General features: G+C 42.5%; 1 protein-coding gene across 4 annotated transcripts in view; it reads left to right on the top strand.

Moving 5' to 3' along the window:
* The window catches only part of HMGXB3 (HMG-box containing 3), a 100,622-nt gene extending 86,597 nt beyond the window's left edge, over nt 1-14,025 (top strand). For all 4 annotated transcript variants that reach the window (XM_033927343.1, XM_033927339.1, XM_033927344.1 and 1 more), the window contains exons 17-21: nt 2,833-3,052; nt 4,772-4,905; nt 9,100-9,216; nt 11,160-11,369; nt 12,320-14,025. In XM_033927343.1, the coding sequence (XP_033783234.1) occupies nt 2,833-3,052; nt 4,772-4,905; nt 9,100-9,216; nt 11,160-11,369; nt 12,320-12,811 (1,173 nt within the window). In that variant the 3' untranslated portion in view covers nt 12,812-14,025. The remainder of the gene's footprint in view (nt 1-2,832; nt 3,053-4,771; nt 4,906-9,099; nt 9,217-11,159; nt 11,370-12,319) is intronic.
* Nucleotides 14,026-19,032: the final 5,007 nt, after the last annotated feature.

Below are 19,032 nucleotides of genomic sequence, written 5' to 3'. Positions count from 1 at the left end.
CCAGTGCTGGACGCAGTACTCCAGGTGAGGGCGCACCATGGCCCAGTACAGCAGCATGATAACCTTCTCCGATCTATTTGTGATCCCCTTCTTTATCATTCCTAGCATTCTGTTCACCCTTTTTTGCCGCCACAGCACATTATGCAGACGGCTTCATCGACTTGTCGATCAGAACTCCCAAGTCTCTTTCCTGGGAGGTCTCTCCAAGTACCGCCCCGGACATCCTGTATTCGTGCATGAGATTTTACTACCGACATGCATCTCTGTTTGCAAATCATTTTGGAAATCATTCTTCTTAAGTTTCTTAGGACTTTTTATTCTGTATAGCCTTTTTTTTTCTTATCCTTTTCATTATGTATTTTTTTCTTAATTACTGTTAACCGAGTTGAGCTCCTGTTTTGGTGATGACCCGGTTTATAAATCTAAGGTTTAGTTTAGTTTACACTTTTAAACATTCATAATGTTTAGACAAAAGTATAATACCATAAAATGTGACATACAAACAAAACCAAAAAATAATAGTATAGCATTTCCTAATTAAAAGCTCTGGTGAACATTTTACATTTATTAAATTTATAGACCTCCAGGAGAGGGAGCAGTGATATTGTTTTGTCACATCACAGAGTGCTTCTGCTTTTGTGCACAAGACAGATGCTCCCAGCACCCGGGCAGGACAGTGTTCATGTCGGTTTCTCAGCTTTATTATTCAGTATCCAGCTATTGAGGCTCAGTCAGTCACGTAACTGAATGATGTAGCCACCTCTTGAAAAGTCTCAAAGGTTGTCTTTGAATTCTCAGAATTCCATATTTCTCATTTTTGTAAGTAGGTTGAAATAGGCGGCAGGGCCACAGTCTTAACTCTAAAGTTTATCAGAGTAATTTAATAAATATTTTTTCATGTTTTATATGCCAAAATAGCTGTTATAATATTGCATTTGGGTATATACAGGGCAGGCACAAAGATTGCCCCTCCTTCTACATGATCTGTGTATATGTGCTCTTAGTGACACAGTTTGGGTGGAGTTACAGTGTATGCGTTTATTTCATAAAGTACATGTACACATTTATATGTTCTTCAGAGCAGATGTACATTTCTGCAAAAGAATTTGTGTACTTCTGGGGGCCATCTATGTGCCTTTTTAGACATTTCATATAAGCAATCTGTTAGGAATTACCTCTGTATGTGTTTTCAGCAGCGCCAATGATGAAAATTCATATACAGTCAAACCTCGGTTTGCGAGTAACCCGGTTTGCGAGTGTTTTGCAAGACGAGGAAAACATTCTCGCAAAACGTGTCTCGCAAACCGAGTGTTGACTCGATTTGCGAGCACCCCCCGATAACCGCCATTGCCCCCCCCCCCCCCCCGCGAGAACAGGAACCCCCCGCCTGACCAATTTTAACTCACCCCCCCTTTGGCACTGGCACGCAGCCCACAAGTGCCGGTGCCGCTTGAAGATCTTCTTCCCTGTCTCTGCCGGCTTTGAGCATGTATCTGCGCATGCTCAAGCCCTTCTAATTCTCCCTCTCACCAAGAATCTCAGGAGAGGGAGAATTAGAAGGGCTTGAGCATGTGTAGATGCATGCTCAAAGCCGGCAGAGACTGGGAAGAAGATTTTCAAGCGGCACCAGCACCGGCACTTGTGGGCTGCGTGCCGATGCCAAAGGGGGGGTGAGTTAAAGTTGGTTGGGCGGGAGTTCTTGTTCTCGCCGGGGGGTGCCGATTCGAGCGGGGGGGAGCGGTTCTCATGCCGGTGTCAGACGGGGGGGGGGAGGGGTGAGTTAAAGTTGGTCGGGCGGGGGTGCCTGTTCTCATGGGGGGTGCCGGATCACGTGGGGGGGGGGGGGGGGGAGCAGCACCCTGGCCTCGTTGGGGGGAGGGGAACGTAGCAAAGCGAGTTTCCATTATTTCCTATGGGGAAACTTGCTTTGATAAACGAGCATGCTCCTGGAACGGATTATGCTTGTAATCCAAGGTACCACTGTATAATTTTAAAATGGAGATCCAAAGAAACAACAATGTTTTGAGGGTTGTATCAGGTTTAGTTGTGGTAAGATGGAGGTTCCATGGAGTTTGGGACATTAGATTAGGGTTTGGGTTAAGAAATAGAAATAAGCAGGAGAGGGGAGAGAATATACCATTTAATGATGACTGTTTGTTATCATTTATGCTGGTATCATAAGGTTTTTGTTATCTTATGTTTTTATATAATCTGGTGCCTTGTATGGATGGCTGTTTGTATTGTCCGATATACGAGGGTTCTTCAAAACTTTCTGCATTTTCATATTTTTCACGGGAAACAGTTGGGGGCGAGAGAAGTGGTAAGAGAGGACGTGTCGTAGAATGTCAGGTGACTAGTCAGGCAAGCTGACTCGCCTGTGGAAAAGTGATGTTATTTGCTTCACAAAATAAAAGTGGTTTATGGTTTATTAATCTTTTTATACCGCTCGCTCATTTTATGGCCCAAGCGGTTTACAAAATACAATCAAATAAAAAGAACTCTATTGTTAGATAGAAAAGGCCTAACCCACACAAACAGCAAGCATGCAAGATAACGTTCACTCCTAAATAAAACTTTTTCAAGATCCCTCGTATTTGTTATCAATAAAATAGATTTCATTAAAAAATGTAAAAATAAAATTTTATGTTACATAAAGGATGATGGAAAATAAATAAAATGGGGAAAGAGAGAACCTCCTTGTTATCTTACATGTTGAAAGGTTGAGTACTTTTGCTGTTCATTCTTTCCCATTGCTTTTATTATGTTTGTAGATATTGAACTTTAGGTAGTGGAAAAAAAAACAAAGGAATCTTCTCTCTTTCTCTCTTGTAGTTTACCTGGCCAGAATTTCTGGCAACCAGTGAAGTAAATATGGAGGACTTCTGGTCCACCATGGAAACCGAAGTGATCGAGCAGGCAGCTTTCCCCTCTAGCATTCCTATCACAAAGTTTGATGCCTCAATCATTGCGCCATTCTTTGCCCCGTTGATGAGGGGGGCTGCTGTTGTCAACACAGAGAAGGACAAGAACCCTAATGCAGCGCCAGTATCGGGTAATTTTGAAATTTCTTGTATTTGCAGTCATATTTTGGGAATTTCTGTGACTGGGAGTATAGTGGACCTAATGCTTTCAGCTCCATCTAATATCCATGTAGATTGCAAAATATAATTGTTTATCAGAATTAATTATATACTGAACACCCTGTAAATTGTTAATTTGTTTTTCACTTTTATAATGACACCATATGTTTTATTTTTAAAATAGTACTTTTAAACCAATGTGTTTTAGTTTAGTTTATTATGGATTTAATACGCCATCATTCCAGAAAAATCAGGGCGGTGTACGATAAAACAAGCTTAGAAAGAGAGAAAGAAACTTCATAAAAACCAAAATGAAACAGGAATAGAAGGCATAAAGTCTGAGCCAGAAGACACATTGGTTTTGGTTACGTAGGCTGTGAAAACGGAAATGCCAGGTTAGAGAGAGCGGTTTTGAGGAGGGTCTGAAAGGAAGGAAGAGTTTGTGCAGAATGAATTTCAAGAGGGAAGGAGAAGTACAGAAAAATACAGAATGACAAGTAAACCATAGGCGGGAACACTGCTCAACCCTCAAATGTCCTGTCTAAATTAGATTGTAAGCTCTTCTGAGAAGGGACTGTCTATTGTGTGTTAGAATGTACAACACTGCGTACACCTTTCAGTGCTATAGAAATAATAAATAGTTGCAGTAGTAAATCCAGTTTAAATCCAAACTAAAAACTTTATTCAAAGACGCCTTTGAGTAGCCCCTTCTCTTTTAAAGATGCTGTTTAATTAGCAACCGCCCTTCTAAGGACAATCTAAGGATAATTTGAGTTCCTTTCTTTTAGCCTCTACCCTACCTTTTGTTCTCTCCTTCAGTGTTTCTTTTCTATAAGATTGTAGTTCGATCCTTTCTCTCCTTTTGTATAAGTCTGTCTGTCCTTCCTCCCCTAATCCCACTATCCTTTAACTCCTCGAGTCCTGACTCCACCAGACCCGCCCAAAGATCTAAACTATCCTTCCCCTCTGTACGCGGTATTCTCTATGCAGGAAAACTGGGAAAATCTCTTCTCTTCAAAATCACAGGTCTCTGGAACGACCTTACTATCCCGCTGTGGAACCTTACTATCCCGCTGTGGAACCTTACTATCCCGCTGCGGAACCTTACTGTCCCGCTGTGGGCTCTCTCCAACTATTCCGCAAGCAACTGAAAACTTGGCTCTTCTCTAACATGTAATTCTATTTCCCCCCTTACTCTTCCATTCTATATATAAGCTCATGTAAATCTTTTCCTTTCTCTTCTTATATTAAGTTCTTATAAACTGTGCCAAGCTCCACTTCCGTGGAGAGGATGCGGTATATAAACTTAAGGTTTAGTTTAGTTTAATTCACTGTACCCCCAAATATGTTTGTTAACTTGAATGTTTTTATTGATTAATGTACACTACCTAGAAGCCTAATTAGGTGGTATAACAAATTTTTAAATAAACTTGAAACTAGTAGTAGAGTTCACAAGGATAATTTGCAGGAGCATGAAACAAAGGATACTAAACAGGAAAGGAAGTAGCTTTATTGAGGTCATGCAGTGAAAGTGATAGGGGATATGGGGTCTGCACCCCTACCCCCGGGTTACACTGAGCTGACAAAAATCGCAGTGCAGCGTTATCTTTACATGGTTTAGTATCTTTGTTGTAATGAAATAATTTCAGGTTGTGTATAATGTGAATTTCATGGCATGACTCTCGTTTTAGGGAATGGCAGTGCCCTGGTGAAGCTACTCCAAAAAGGTCTGTTCAAGATAGAGGACATCAACTTGTGCAATAAGGAAGAGCTGCAGCATTTACTGACACTCTGTGGTATCCATTGGTGTGCGTCAGATACCAAGGTAAACTGCCAGGAAAGGCAGACCCTCCCACCATGTAGGCCGATTCTGCTTTTGTTTCCTCAGGGTTTCCTAAATCCTAAGAACATCAAGCCCAGTAGCCCGTTCTCACGGTGGCCAATCCAGGTCACTAGTACCTGGCCAAAACCCAAAGAGTAGCAGCATTCCATACAGAATCTCAAAGAATAGCAAGATTCCAGAATCTCAAATACTAGCAACATTCCATGCTATCGATCCAGGGCAAGCAATGGCTTCCCCATGTCTTTCTCAGTGACAGACTATGGACTTTCCCTCCAGGAACTTGTCCAAACCTTTCTTAAAACCAGCTACACTATCCGCTCTTGCCACAACCTCTGACAATGCGTTCCAGAGCTTACCTATTCTCTGAGTGAAAAAACATTTCCTCCTATTGGTTTTAAAAGTATTTCCCTGTAACTTCATCGAGTGTCCCCTAGTCTTTGTAATTTTACACGGAGTGAAAAATTGATCCACTTCTACCCGTTCTACTCCACTCAGGATTTTGTACCAAGCAGGATTTTCACAATGAATATGCTTGTAATATATTTGCCTGCACCGCTTCCATTGTATAGGTACTTATAAGAGGTTAAAATCCTACATTTTTTTAAGAAAATATATTTTATTGTAATCAGTTTGAAAATGCTTTGTTGGTTTTTGTTACTGTTTTATCTGATGGTGATGTTTGATATCTTAAATCCTTAAATTGATGTCTTAAATTGTATCCCCGCTTTGAACCCTGATTTGAGAAGACAGCAGGTTACAAAAACCTAACATGATGTAACATGCTAAATATACTTCATACATGTACGTTGTTGAAATCCTAATTCGCAAGGACAGGATTTGGGGACTACATTATCATAAGGAATGAAGGAATATTCAGTTGGATTTGACCACATGGAGTCTGAGCTTTCTGCCCGGCAGTGCATGCAATTGAATGTCGAAAATGCTGGCATAACTTTCCATAGACTTATTCCCTTAATTTCTGCATTCACAGTGGAACACATAAGACATCCATGTCAATTCTATAACTGGGCGCTTAGTGAAAGTGCTAATTAAGATGCTTATTGCAGGCTCCCATTCATAGGGATTTAAGGCACAGTCATTTAACCTCTGGTGCAAGGTGGCTGAGCTGGCAGCTGTGAGTGATGTTCCTTGGAGCAGAAGAGAGATCATAGCTGCCGCAGACAATGGCTGTGAGGGAGGTTGGAACAAGCCCCCATATGGAGTGGTGCAGATGAGAGGCCTGTTCATCCTCTCTCAAGGCAGCTATGATTCCCTTCTGCTCCTGAGACACATACCTTGCACCTAAGGTCAGTGTGGGGCCCCCCACAGCACCAACACTGGAGGTCAATGTGGGGAAGGGAGAAAAAGTACAGAGAGGACTTTTACAAGGTAGACTCAGCCATTTAGGCACCCAAATGTCTGATGTCTAATTTAGTGCCTAAATGGCAGTGCCCAAAAATCACACAGGGATGCAGTGGGTTTTTAGGATTTCCCCAATGAATATGCATGAGATCCATTTGCATACAGTGCATATTCATTGGGGAAATCCTGAAAACCCAACTGGATTGCGGCCCTCGTTGCCCACCCCTGGGCTAATGGTTAGAGCTAATAATAATAATAACAACTTTATTTTCTATATCTCCAACACCCAAAGAGTTCTATGTGGTTTACAGATAAGAAGAAGTGGGCAATCAATGATAAAAATACAATGAGCAAAAGACTTAGATATGATTACATAGTTCTTAGACAGACCAGAATTTCTTAAACAAATAGGCCTTTACTAGTTTCCTGAAAGAACAGTATGATTCAGTTTTACGAATCAAATTATCTAGCCAAGCTACAGCCTTAGCACCCTGTGGTTGTGGTTCAAACCCTGTGCTGCTCCCTCTGACCTTGGGCAAGTCACTTAATCCTCCACTGCTCCAGGTACATTAGACAGATAGGGAAAATGCTTTAAGTGTAGTCGTAAAACTACAAAAAGGTGGTCTACAAGTCCCATTCCCTTTCAAGTTTATTAAAAAAAAGTTTTATACCACTTAATCAAATTTCTAGGCGGTGTACAGAATAAAAAAGTTTCATAAAAACAAATTAAAGTTAAAAATACTAAACAAAACAAGAATAGGCTCATAAAACACATAACAAAACATATGTACTAAGTTCACACAGTTAGGAAAGTAGAGCAAGAACTACAATCTTTGAGAGCACAGTAAAAGGGGAAAAAACAATAGGTCGGGGTAAAAAGCTTGTTTAAGTCCTTAAAAGGACAGTTATCGTCCAAAAGCATCTTGGAACAAGAATATTTTTAATATTGCTTTAAATTGATTTAATACGAATTGGATGCGTAATTGATTAGGCAGCGAATTCCAAAGAGAAGGTGCAGTGACGGCGAAGTTGTTGGATCTCAGCGTGTTGATGGATTTTAGTGATGGTACGACAAGGAGATTCTGTGACCTTGAACGAAGCGATTTGGAAGGACTGTAGGGAATTAAGAGTCTATCGCTGAACTCTGGTTGATTGTTTGAACGTGCTGTAAAAGTGAAGAGTAAGATTTTGTAACTAATTCTATGTTCAACGGGTAGGAGAGGTGAGACCTGATCATATTTCTGAGCGCCATAGATAAACTTGATAGACGCCTTCAGATTGTGCAGAATACAGCTTATTTCCTTTTATCCCAGGACAAGCAGGCAGGTAATCTCACTAGTGGGTGATGTCATCCGACAGAGCCCCGATACGGACATCTTGCAAGCATGTCTTGCTTGAAGAAACTCAGAAGTTTCGAGATGCCCGCACCACGCATGCGCCAGTGCCTTCCCGCCCGATGCTCCGGGCACGTCTCCTCGGTTCTTTTTCTTCCACGGAGCTGAGAAGTCTATCTTCAATTTGCGCCATTGAATCTCTTTTTTTGCCTTCTTTTTTGCCACGGGTTGAGTTCTTTTGGGCTCTCCTGTGCGTTTATTTCTTTCTTTAATTTCTTTAAAAAAAAAAAATTTCCTTCCGACTCCGGGTCGGCCGCGTGGCTGAAGCCCCGCGCCTTCGACCTTGTGGCGGAGCTTTTCCGGCCTATGTCCCGGCCGATTACCGGTTTCAAAAAGTGTAGCAAGTGCCAGCGCGCGATTTCGCTCACGGACCCTCATCGACGCTGCTTACAGTGTCTGGGACCGGATCACTTCCCGAAATCGTGCCGGCCTTGCTCCACTCTGACGGCGAGAGCGTTTAAGCGCCGCTGTCTGCTCTGGGAGTCCATGTTCAAGATGGAAGCTTCGTCAGATCCTGCAGCTTCGACATCGACATCGACGGGGGCTTCGACTCCTTCAGCGAAGCCCGCTGCCTCCCAGCGGCTTCGGGCCTCCTGAAACCGGCATCATTCACCCCGGTTTCGGCCCAGGCTTCGGCGCCGGTGCCTTCCCCCGTTTCCTCGGAGCAGGTATCGACCCCTACAGTTCCACCAGTGGTGCTCAAGGTGCCGAAAGCTGGCAAGCAGAAGCACACTGCACCTAAGGAGCGCGGAGACCGTGCGGAAGGGCCCTTATAAAGAGCGTTACAATAATCTATACAAGAAATTACCAGAGAATGGATCAGTGTTTTCAAGGAAGCTGGGTCTAGTAGTTTAGAGAGAGAACTTATCATTCTTTCTTCATCGTCTGTCATTTACTATGTTAGGTGATGCAACTTTCTTTATATCCAAACCTTAAACTTGCAGTTCCTGGGTATTGCTGATACTTTTCAGTTTCCCTTTACCCTACCTTTCAGTTCTGTGTTCTTGCTATAGCTACAGTCGTTTCCAATCGCTGCTTCTGTGTTTGCAGTCCCTCTTATGCCGTTCACGCTGTCTTCGGTGCTACTGATAAAAGTGCCCCAGCATCCTGCATTGACTTGAGCTGCCCTTGCCGGTGTACTTCCTCTCAGCTTGCACCAACTTACACTACTCTTTTTACTCCTTCAGTTTTATCTTGAACTGTCTCTTGCTATTTGCAGTTAACTCTTTATCAGGGAGCGTAGACAGACGTAGTGATAGCCACATGCATTAAAAAATACCTTGCATAATTATTGCCATCCTGTGCATTTTAAGAATATGATTTTTTGCTCTACCTTGAAAGAAAGAAGGCTCTCGTCTATTACATTTTACTCTCCTTAACTATTCTGTCTCCTTGTTCCCTCTCCTCACTTCCTTTTTAGGATAAGCTGCGACACTCTTTCATGGCTCTTTATGAGTTTGTACAGAATGGAACTGGGTCCAAGCAACCCCCTACTCATCTTACAGGAGGAAAAGTCTACAAAATGTGCTCACACCAGGTATAGACGGCTTGCACACCCAAACTGCTCCATAGCACAGTGATTGGGACTTGTTCAAGGGTACAAAAAATTAGGACTGGACACCCAAAAAACTTTTCATATGTGTGTGCATGTATGTATTGTTTTATTAGCAAATGGATGTCATTACGAATGTACATTATGTGCACATGCTGGTACAATAGCATAGTAAGGGGGGGGGGGCGGGGCAGTCCGCCCTGGGAGCCATATTGGTGTGGGTGCCGGCACCCCTCTTCCTCTCCGCCCCCGTCTTCTCCCACTTCTCCCCTCGCCACGTGCGTGCTCCCCCATCCCTTCCCCTGCACCTCTAGTTCAGTGGTCTCAACCTCCAACCTTTTGCAGGGCCGCAGTTTGGATTTGTAGGTACTTGGAGGGCCGCAGAAAAAAAATTGTTAATGTCTTATTAAAGAAATGACAATTTTGCATGAGGTAAAACTCTTTATAGTTTATAAATCTTTCCTTTTGGCTAAGTCTTAATAATAATATTGTCATTTATAGCTAAAGAGACGTATAATCAAGAAACTGTTTTATTTTACTTCTGTGATTATGATAAAAATACTGAGGGTCTCAAAATAGTACCGTGCGGGCTGCGAGCATTGTGATGTCATAGAACTTTATGATTATAGAAACATAGTATTATGATGGCAGATAAAGGCCAAAAGGCTCATCCAGAGAATCCACTATCTCCTTCTCTCCCTATTGGCTAAGGCTCTTAATATTTGCATCTCCTCTTCCTATAGGCCACTGGTCTCCAACTCAAACCCTTTGCAGGGCCACATTTGGTATTTGTAGGTACTTGGAGGGCCTCAGATAAAATAGTCTTATTAAAGAAATGACAATTTTGCATGAGGTAAAACTCTTTAGAGTTTATAAATCTTTCCTTTGGGCTAAGTCTTAATAATAATATTGTAATTTATAGCTAAAGAGATCAAGAAACTGTTTTATTTTACTTTCGTGATTATGATAAACATACCGAGGGCCTCAAAATAGTACCTGGCATGCCGCATGTAGCCCCCGGGCTGCGAATTTGAGATCACTGCTCTAGTTGTTCACTGCTGTGAGCAACAACTTTAACATTTTAGCTTAAACCAAAAATACCCCCCTCCCCATGACCTCTACATGACCCCTCTCTCTACCTGCTTCCTACCTTTTGAAGCCCTGGTGTTCCTAGTATCCTCTTTGGGGCAGTTGCTCCTGCCCATGCCGGCTCCCCAGGCAAAATGGCTGCTGTGATTTCTTGCTATATTACCTTGTGAGATTGCCATGGAAAGTTGCAGCAGCCATTTTGAGATTGGAGCCAGCAAGGGCAGGAGCAACTGGGGATCGCTCCTGCCTTAAAGAAGTCACCAGACTACCAGGGTTTCTTAATGACTGGCCTAGAGAAGGCTTTGGATGGTAGGAGGGCAGAGTTTGTGGTCTGTGGTGTGGCGGGGACAATGGTTTTGGCTTTGTTTTCAACTGAAACCAAGTGGCAAATATCAGCCGTATATTTGGTCACCTTCTAAGGCACTGCTCAGTATTGAAAAGGTATGACGGGATATAAATAAAACCATTATTATTATTTGAGGTATGAAATAGATTTCACTACACCACAATTACTGTATGATGAGCATTAAGGAGACATCTTGGAAAGGTACCTTGGAAGCCAGCTTTAATGCAAGTCTTTGTATATATTTTTTTTAGATATGTTCTTTACACCAGTTTTCTAAGGCAAAATAACTTTTACATTTGCATGGTCTCCAAATATACTCGGCTACTTTTGTGGAGATAGAATTTTACTGAAAATTACAGACATGTTTTTATGTATAACTTTACTGTGTCTTTTATGTTTTAGTGTATGCTGCTTAGTATTGTAGATTTAAGGCATCTAAATATTTTCAAATATGTAAATTTATAGTCTGCTTTCGTCTGTGTTCTCTCATTAGGTTGTCTGTGGCTCAAAGTACATAGTGAGAGGGGAAAGTGCTCGAGATCATGTGGACCTCCTGGTTTCTTCACATCATTGGCCTCCAGTCTATGTAGTGGATCTGGCCACACAAGTGGCACTGTGTGCCGACGTATCTTACCCTGAACTGAGTGCTCAAATGTGGGGAAAGAATCAGGGATGTTTTTCTAATCCCTCAGAACCACCCAAGGTGTGTTTTATGACATTTCCCATAAGCAAGAATTGGCAAATTCTGAAGCCTTGTGAAGCACAGCTAAATAACTTTCTCACAAAAATTATTTTAGAAGGCCTGCTGATTTTTTTTTTTTTTTCCTAAACTATTTGCATTCAGAAAGCTGTGGGATATATGGGATCGTGTGGCCATGAGTTGATTGATGGACTTAAGCAAACCTTTTGCACCTATTAAGACACACAGCCATTCTTGATTTAAGAGTAGACATATGGATTAGGCCGATAGTCCAGCTAGACTGGTATCCTGTGACCAGCAAAGACAGAATCCCAAAGAGTAGCAAGATTCGGTGCTACCAATTCTAAGAATAAGTAGTGGCTTTCCCCAAGTCTAACTTAATAGCAGATTATGGACTTCCCTCCAGGAACTTATCTATACTTTTTTTTTTTTAAAAACCCAGATATGATAATTTTGTTGTTACATTTTTCAGCAGCGAATTGCAGAGCTTAACTATTCATTGCGAAAAAATATTTTCTCCTTGGTACTTTTTGAGAGTAAACAATCGATTCACGTTTACCCATTCTTCTCCACTCAGGATTTTTGTAAAACATAGCAGGATATGAATTATTCATTTGTAATTGAAACATTGTACTTAGACATAAGTAGTCTTTCAAGAGCTCGGACCATTTTATTAAGAATTTTCCTTCGTTCTTTGCTTATATGGAAAAATTGTGACATATTTTGCTTATGTTCAGTAACTTAACTTTCTGTTTCTTTCCTCCTTTTCACTTTATTTTGATACAATGAGCAATGCTGAAATGGGGTCGACTCCCACTGTGGTGAGAGAATACTATATTCTAAATTTAACGAATCTTTTTCCTGAGGCACAGAAGGGAAGAAATCCTTTAAGAAATTAGTCCCCAGGGGTGTTGAACAGTATTCATGACTCACATCCTTTTTCTTTCCTTTAGCATGTGTCCTGCCCAGAGCTGCTGGAACGGCATTACAGCATGGACATGACTGTCACCGAGTTCTCTATACAGCATCCGATTACCAAATCCACTTCAAGGAGAATTGTTCATGCTGCGACAGAGCAGAGCACCCAGAGCGATCCAACAATTCAGCACCATGCCCTCTCCCTCTGCCGGGAACTGGAGCCATACAGCGCCATCATCAACACCATCAATGACAACAAAACCGGTAACATCCGGCAGAGGGGGGTGACTTTTGAAAACGCCACACACTATTACCTCTATAACCGGCTCATTGACTTCCTCACCAGTCGGGATATTGTTAACCGTCAAATTCACGAAATCGTGCAGAGCTGCCAGCCAGGTGAGGTGGTGATCCGTGACACCTTGTACCGTTTAGGTGTTGCCCAGATCAAGACAGAAGCGGAAGACAGCCTAGAAGAGGACGAGGATGAGGAGGATGTGACAGAACAGCCACTGAATCCTCTGTGATACTTGATCTGTGATTCATTTTATTAGTGTGCGACTGGCATGTTGCATTGCCATTAGTACATATTTTCAAGCAGAGTCTGATTGCTTCTAGAAACGTGTGTTATCTTCCATTCTCAGATGCCTCATCATAAAATCAGACACTTCGATTCCTCCTAACAAACTTTGAGGTGTTCTGTCTCAGAACTTGCCTCCCCCCAACCCGGTATTGCCCTATTCGTCACTACAATCCAGTACAGTTGCACTGGTTTTAACAGGCAAGGATTCTCCCACATCTGAATGCAGTTAGTGAGCATGGTTAGGGTATGAGTCTGTTTGGAGAACACTGGGCAATGACGGCATGCAAGGATGTTTTTCAGGACTGAATTTTATCTGGTTCCTTCAGGCCAAACTGCCCTTGCCAGGTTTCTCCACTGTGTGTGAACCGTCGTATGATGTGCTGTGAATGAGACGTCGTCTCGTAAGGGTCAGGATGGTATATATGAAGAAGGATGTTCCTCTGCTCTGTAGAGGCAGCTGCTTTTTGGTTTGAGTGGGGTCGTCTTTTCTTTGGTTTTTATTTTTCTTGTGATCCTATGCATGTCCTGGCGCAATGACACTTGGGCACCAACAGTTCATCAGACAGTGGAGAACTTGATCTAGCAATGGAAAACCAGTTCCTTCAGCCATGAGCATTAGACAATCACCACTCACGGTCCTTGCCATGCCAGAAAACGAGTAATTGTTCAGATAGCCGTGGGCTGTGCTTTCCTGGCATTTTCAGCTTTCTTAATGACCTGATGATGATGTCACTGAAGCAGGATTGTGTTTTTGCTGTGTACCTGCATTGTGCAGGGTGATCGTTGTTTGTAATAAGTGTAAATTCGTGCAGATTAGATAAGAAGAGGCTGGCATAGCAGAATTTCTGTGTGATTTTGTGTGTGTGTGTGTGTTGGGAAAGTGGTGGGGGTGAAGAGGTTTACAATTTGCATCACTGATAAAAATGATACATTACCTTCTGTGAAGGAAAATGTCCTATGTAATGTAAAATATTTTGTGAATATCTTTGTTTTGCCATTCTGAGAAAATGCAGATGCTGTAACGGAACCTATTTGATTTTTATCACTTTGAGATCATTTTATTTCTGTTTCCAGGGATGTTAATTTATTTTAAAAGATATTATTTCTTTTTCATGCAGGTTAAAAAAAAAAATAAATTATGTTTGATATTTTCTTTCATATGAAAACTGCTTCTCTGCAGATGGATATTTAAAAACATCACAAGCTGATGATTCCAAAAAAGGAAGGATAGCAGTTGGTGCCTTCATATGTTACTGTGACTCTTATAGGGACAGATGGTGGCTACATTTATCTAATATAATAAAATGCTAGGCCGCGCATGCGCACTCCCATCTGCGTGCGTCCGTTTTCCGTGAGATGTGGGGCACCATAGGTAGGAGTGCGCATGCGCGCTTACATCACCAGCCGCCGATGCCTCTACAAGCTGGGACCGCAGCCAGCCGCCGATCTCCGTTCCTCCAGCGGGCTAGCGGCCGGGCGGGGGGGTGTCTCTGAGGAGAGGGATCGCGGCCGCTCAGCGCCCCCACTGAGGAACCCAGCAACTTTCCGCCCCGGATCGGGACCCGAGTCCTTTGCCGCCCCCCCTTCCCTTCCCGCGGATCCGACTACCTTGGCGATTCAAGCTGCGTGTGCAGCAGTCTTGCCTCGCTGCTTCGGGCCCTTCTACTGCCCTGATTTGCTCTGCCGCGTCTCTGATGATGTCATCAGTGACGTGCCAGAGTAAATCAGGCCAGTAGAAGGACCCGAAGCAGCATGTGAAGACTGCTGCACACGCTGGAATCGCCAGGTTCGTAGTCTATACCGCGGGAAGGGAAAGGGGGGTAGAGGAAACGCTAATGCTGCTGCAGGGAACTGGTGTGGGGGGAGGGAAATGGAGGGGGAGGGAATGCTGCTTTGGACTGACAGACAGAGGGAGGAAGGGAGACAGAAAGAAAAGAAGAAAGACACAGGGGCAGGGAGATACACAGAAAGACAAAGGGGGCCAGGGACAGAGACAGACAGAAAGAAAGACAGCGGGAGTTGCGTCAGGAGGGGTACGGGATGCGGCAGAGGGAACTTTTCCAATGGGTGCAACTGGGCGGCTGTCGGGAACCTCTGATCAGGGGCAGAGCAAGATAAGTGTATCATAGGTATAAGAAGGAGGGGGGGGGAAGAAAAAGGAAGGGACGCCTACTGCTGGACAGGGGGAGAAGGAAAGAGGTGCTGATGGACAGGGGGGGTGAAGAAAAAGGAACAGAGGCCTAATGTTGGACAGGGGGAGAAGGAAAGAGGTGCTGCTGGACAGGGGGGAGGTGAAACAAAGGGAGAAGGGCTGCTGCTGCATAAGGAGAGCAGTGAAGGGGTGGTGGTGGACACAGTGGAGGTAAAAGGAAGGGAGAATGGACAGGGGGAGCAGGCAAGGGGTGATGATGGACAGCCAAGGAAAAAGAAAGACAGAAAGGAAGAAAGCGGCTAAGGAGAGAGAGAGGAAGAAATAAAGGCAGACACACACACATATATTCTAGCACCCGTTAATGTAACGGGCTATAAGACTAGTTATAATATACTTTGGTTAGAGGAAGACATCCATCCACACCCTCTTCAGAATAACCAAGTTTGAACAATTAGGGTTTTTTTTTTCTTCCTTTTTTTAATGATCTGCCAAAAGAGAAAACCATTAGGAAAAATTGCATTCTTGGAGAGCAGCACAAGGGTGTGTGTTTTGTCAGATCTATCAAGTGGATATGAATGAAATTTGGTTGGAACCTCCTTTCAAATTTCAGCCAATCCATCAGTAATGAAGGCCTGAATAAACTTCATCTAATAGACAAAACAGTGACGGGATACGCCCTTCCCACTGATCAAATATGCCTAAAAAGACCTACTGAATTCAGTGCAGTCAGAGCTCAGTATTGCATCTGACTGTGTTTTAGATGCCCAAATGAACAAAATACAATACAATTCAATTTTTATTTATATATTGCCAATACCTCCAAGAAGTTCACAGCGGTTTACAAAATAATTATGAAGATACAATAGTATTACAATATTTAGGAATTATTAATAAATTCTTGAAATAAATAGGTCTTTAGGTATTTTTTTGAAAATCTTAAAATTAGATTGCTGGTTAATATTAGTCGGTAAAGTGTTCCAAAGTTTTGCTGCTTGATAAGTCCATGTGGAGTTAAAAGATCTACTGTATCTTATATTCTTAATGATTGGATATTGAAAAGTGTCATTATTTCTCAGATTCAAAGATGGATTTTTGGAAAAATGAATTCTAATGAATGTGCACCTTTAGAAGGTAGTAGGCAACCCTTATGAAATGTGTAAGGACGTAAGAAGACTTGAAGCAGTCCAGAGGAGGGCGATGAAAATGATATGAGGCTTGCGCCAGAAGACGTATGAGGAGAGACTGGAAGCCCTGAATATGTATACCCTAGAGAAAAGGAGGGACGGGGGAGATATGATTCTGACGTTCAAATACTTGAGGGGTATTAACATAGAACAAAATCTTTTCCAGAGAAAGGGAAATGGTAAAACCAGAGGACATAATTTGAGGTTGAGGGGTGGTAGATTCAAGAGCAATGTTAGGAAATTCTACTTTACGGAGAGGGTGGTGGATGCCTGGAATGCGCTCCCGAGAGAGGTGGTGGAGAGGAAAACAGTGACTGATTTCAAAGAATCATGGGATGAACACAGAGGATCTAGAATCAGAAAATAATATTAAATATTGAACTAAGGCCAGTACTGGGCAGACTTGCATGGTCTGTGTCTGTATATGGCCGTTTGGGGGAGGATGGGCTGGAGAGGGCTTCAATGGCTGGGAGGGTGTAGATGGGATGGAGTAGGTTATGACAGAGATTTCAGCAGTTGGAACCCAAGCACAGTACTGGGAAGAGCTTTGGATTCTTGCCCAGAAATAGCTAAGAAGAAAAAATGTAAATTGAATCAGGTTGGGCAGACTGGATGGACCATTCGGGTCTTTATCTGCTGTCATCTACTATGTGTACCAATGTGAGGTAAAGCATGAGATCCTCCAAACTCACTATGGAATCCCATTTTATACAATTGTACATTTGTTCAGCTTACCTACCCAGTTTTATCCCATGGCAAGGATACATGCCTAATGAGAAATCTGCCCCAGGAAAAGGAGGGATGGTAACTTAAAGATTAATAGATTGAGTGTAATTGTGCAGGCCTTCTCTACAGGGTGGTGAAAGAGGTCTTCTCACTCAAGAAGATATTTGGAAGTCGAAGTGTGGTTTACAATTCTTGGCAATTTGTTTTTTCTTTGGCAAAATTTTAGAAAGAAGTTATCAGCATGGGCTGCTGTTACGACATGCTTATGTTACTGTTAACTCTAGTATTAGTAACTAGGTCTCGTTGCCCTAAACTTGGCTCAATTTATTACATATTGCAATGATTTAATTAAGGGGGGAAGTTATCAACATGTGCTACCATTAGCTGTTAGCCCCAATGAGACCTGTGCTAAAACAGCACAAATTACTTTTAAAATAATATGGGTTAATGATAACTCATCTTGATAACTACATTTCCACTGTCTTCCTTCAATGTGCTAATTCTTTTTGAGCCATATTATCAAGACAGTATTGTTTCACATTTTTTAACCATTTTTTAACGTATATATACGTATCTTCAGGTCTTCAGAAATGTCAGTATTAGCCAAGTGTGTTCAATGGCTAAAATATTCCTTTTGCACTGGCCTCGTCATCAGACCCATTTTAATATTTTAAACAATTATAAAGTTCTATGTGCTTTGTGCTCATTTAATTTGTATTTATAAGTTAAACTTATCTTATCTTTAAAATTACTCGTATCGGGAAGAGATAGGCTGTATCAAGAAGAGTCCCTTGCAACATAAATCCATATCTTAAAATATAGAATTCATCACCTTATGAGTTTTGTTAATAATATAAAAGAGTAAAAAAGCAAATTATGATTTAAAAGTGGAAATTTACCCCTCTGTAGCTTATTGTAGCTTTTTGAGCATCATTAACAAATATCAAAGGAAGAAAGTCTCTCAGCTGTTGGTTTCGGTTTAGAGGATGGTGCCAGAACGGACTGGAGATAGCAGCTAAGGCTAAGATCGTGATGTAATGCTTGGTCTCCAAGCTGGATGAATGATCATAGGTTCAGCCTTCCAGAAGCCTTCTCAGCTGTTCTGAGGTGTGAGCATGGCTGGCCCAACCACTATGCAGAATAGTGGTCTGTCTAGAGTGGCACAATTTGAGGGTGTAGCAATAATGCAGCAGTTAGTGTAGCTGCAGAAGAGTCATTGTGGCTGGCATAGAGCCTTGCACATATCTGCATGCTCAAGGCCTATGCTTCCATCCCCTCTGAACTTCCTGTTTTGCAGTGTTTGGGACCCAGAAGGTCTTGAGCATGTATGCGTACTCAAAGCCTTGAACCACCTGAAGTGAGCTTTCTTTAACTAGACTGACTGCCATGTTGGTGTCACCCTGTTAGGGAAGGGAAGTCACTGAACACCTCGAAGGAGGGAAGAGGAAAGAAGAGAGAGAGACAGATTCTGGACATGTCCAGTGAGGGGAAATTGGGAAGGGGAAAGCTACCGGACACCTTAAGGAAGGGAGGTAAAGAAGAGGAGATGCTGGACACATTGGTGGGGGGTGAGTAGGGAAATGGAGATGCTATGCCATGGGGAAGGGCTTTGAGCCACCCCATTGATAGGGATGTGCAGGTGTGAAGTTTTGCCTAGAGTATCAGAAATCCTTTGGCCAGCCCAGGGCAGAATTGTGGGTTTAGCCTGCAAAGGGTGATGTAGAGGTCTCTAGAGGAAACACGTAGTACCCACAACTGGTGATTGAAGGACCTCCAAGGACTGCTTTCTCCAAATGGAATATGTGGCCATAACTATCCCATACAGCCCACCATTAAAATACTGGGTGTAACTCTGGACCAATGCCTCACCATGAAAGATCAGGTGGACTCCCTAATCAAAAAGAGTTTTTTCACCCTCTGGAAACTTAAATCCATTAAAGCATACTTTGTTAACTCTGCCTTCAGAATCTTGGTACAATCCCTCGTATTAAGTCAACTCGACTACTGTAACATTGCCTACTTAGCAATCCTCCAAAAGAATATGCGACGATTACAACTAATGCAAAACACTGCGGTCAGACTAATCTTCGGTCTAAAGAAGTT

The sequence above is a fragment of the Geotrypetes seraphini genome, chromosome 18 (assembly GCF_902459505.1).
Source record: "Geotrypetes seraphini chromosome 18, aGeoSer1.1, whole genome shotgun sequence".
NCBI classification, from domain to species: domain Eukaryota; kingdom Metazoa; phylum Chordata; class Amphibia; order Gymnophiona; family Dermophiidae; genus Geotrypetes; species Geotrypetes seraphini.
This window is presented reverse-complemented; position numbering and strand designations above follow the sequence as displayed.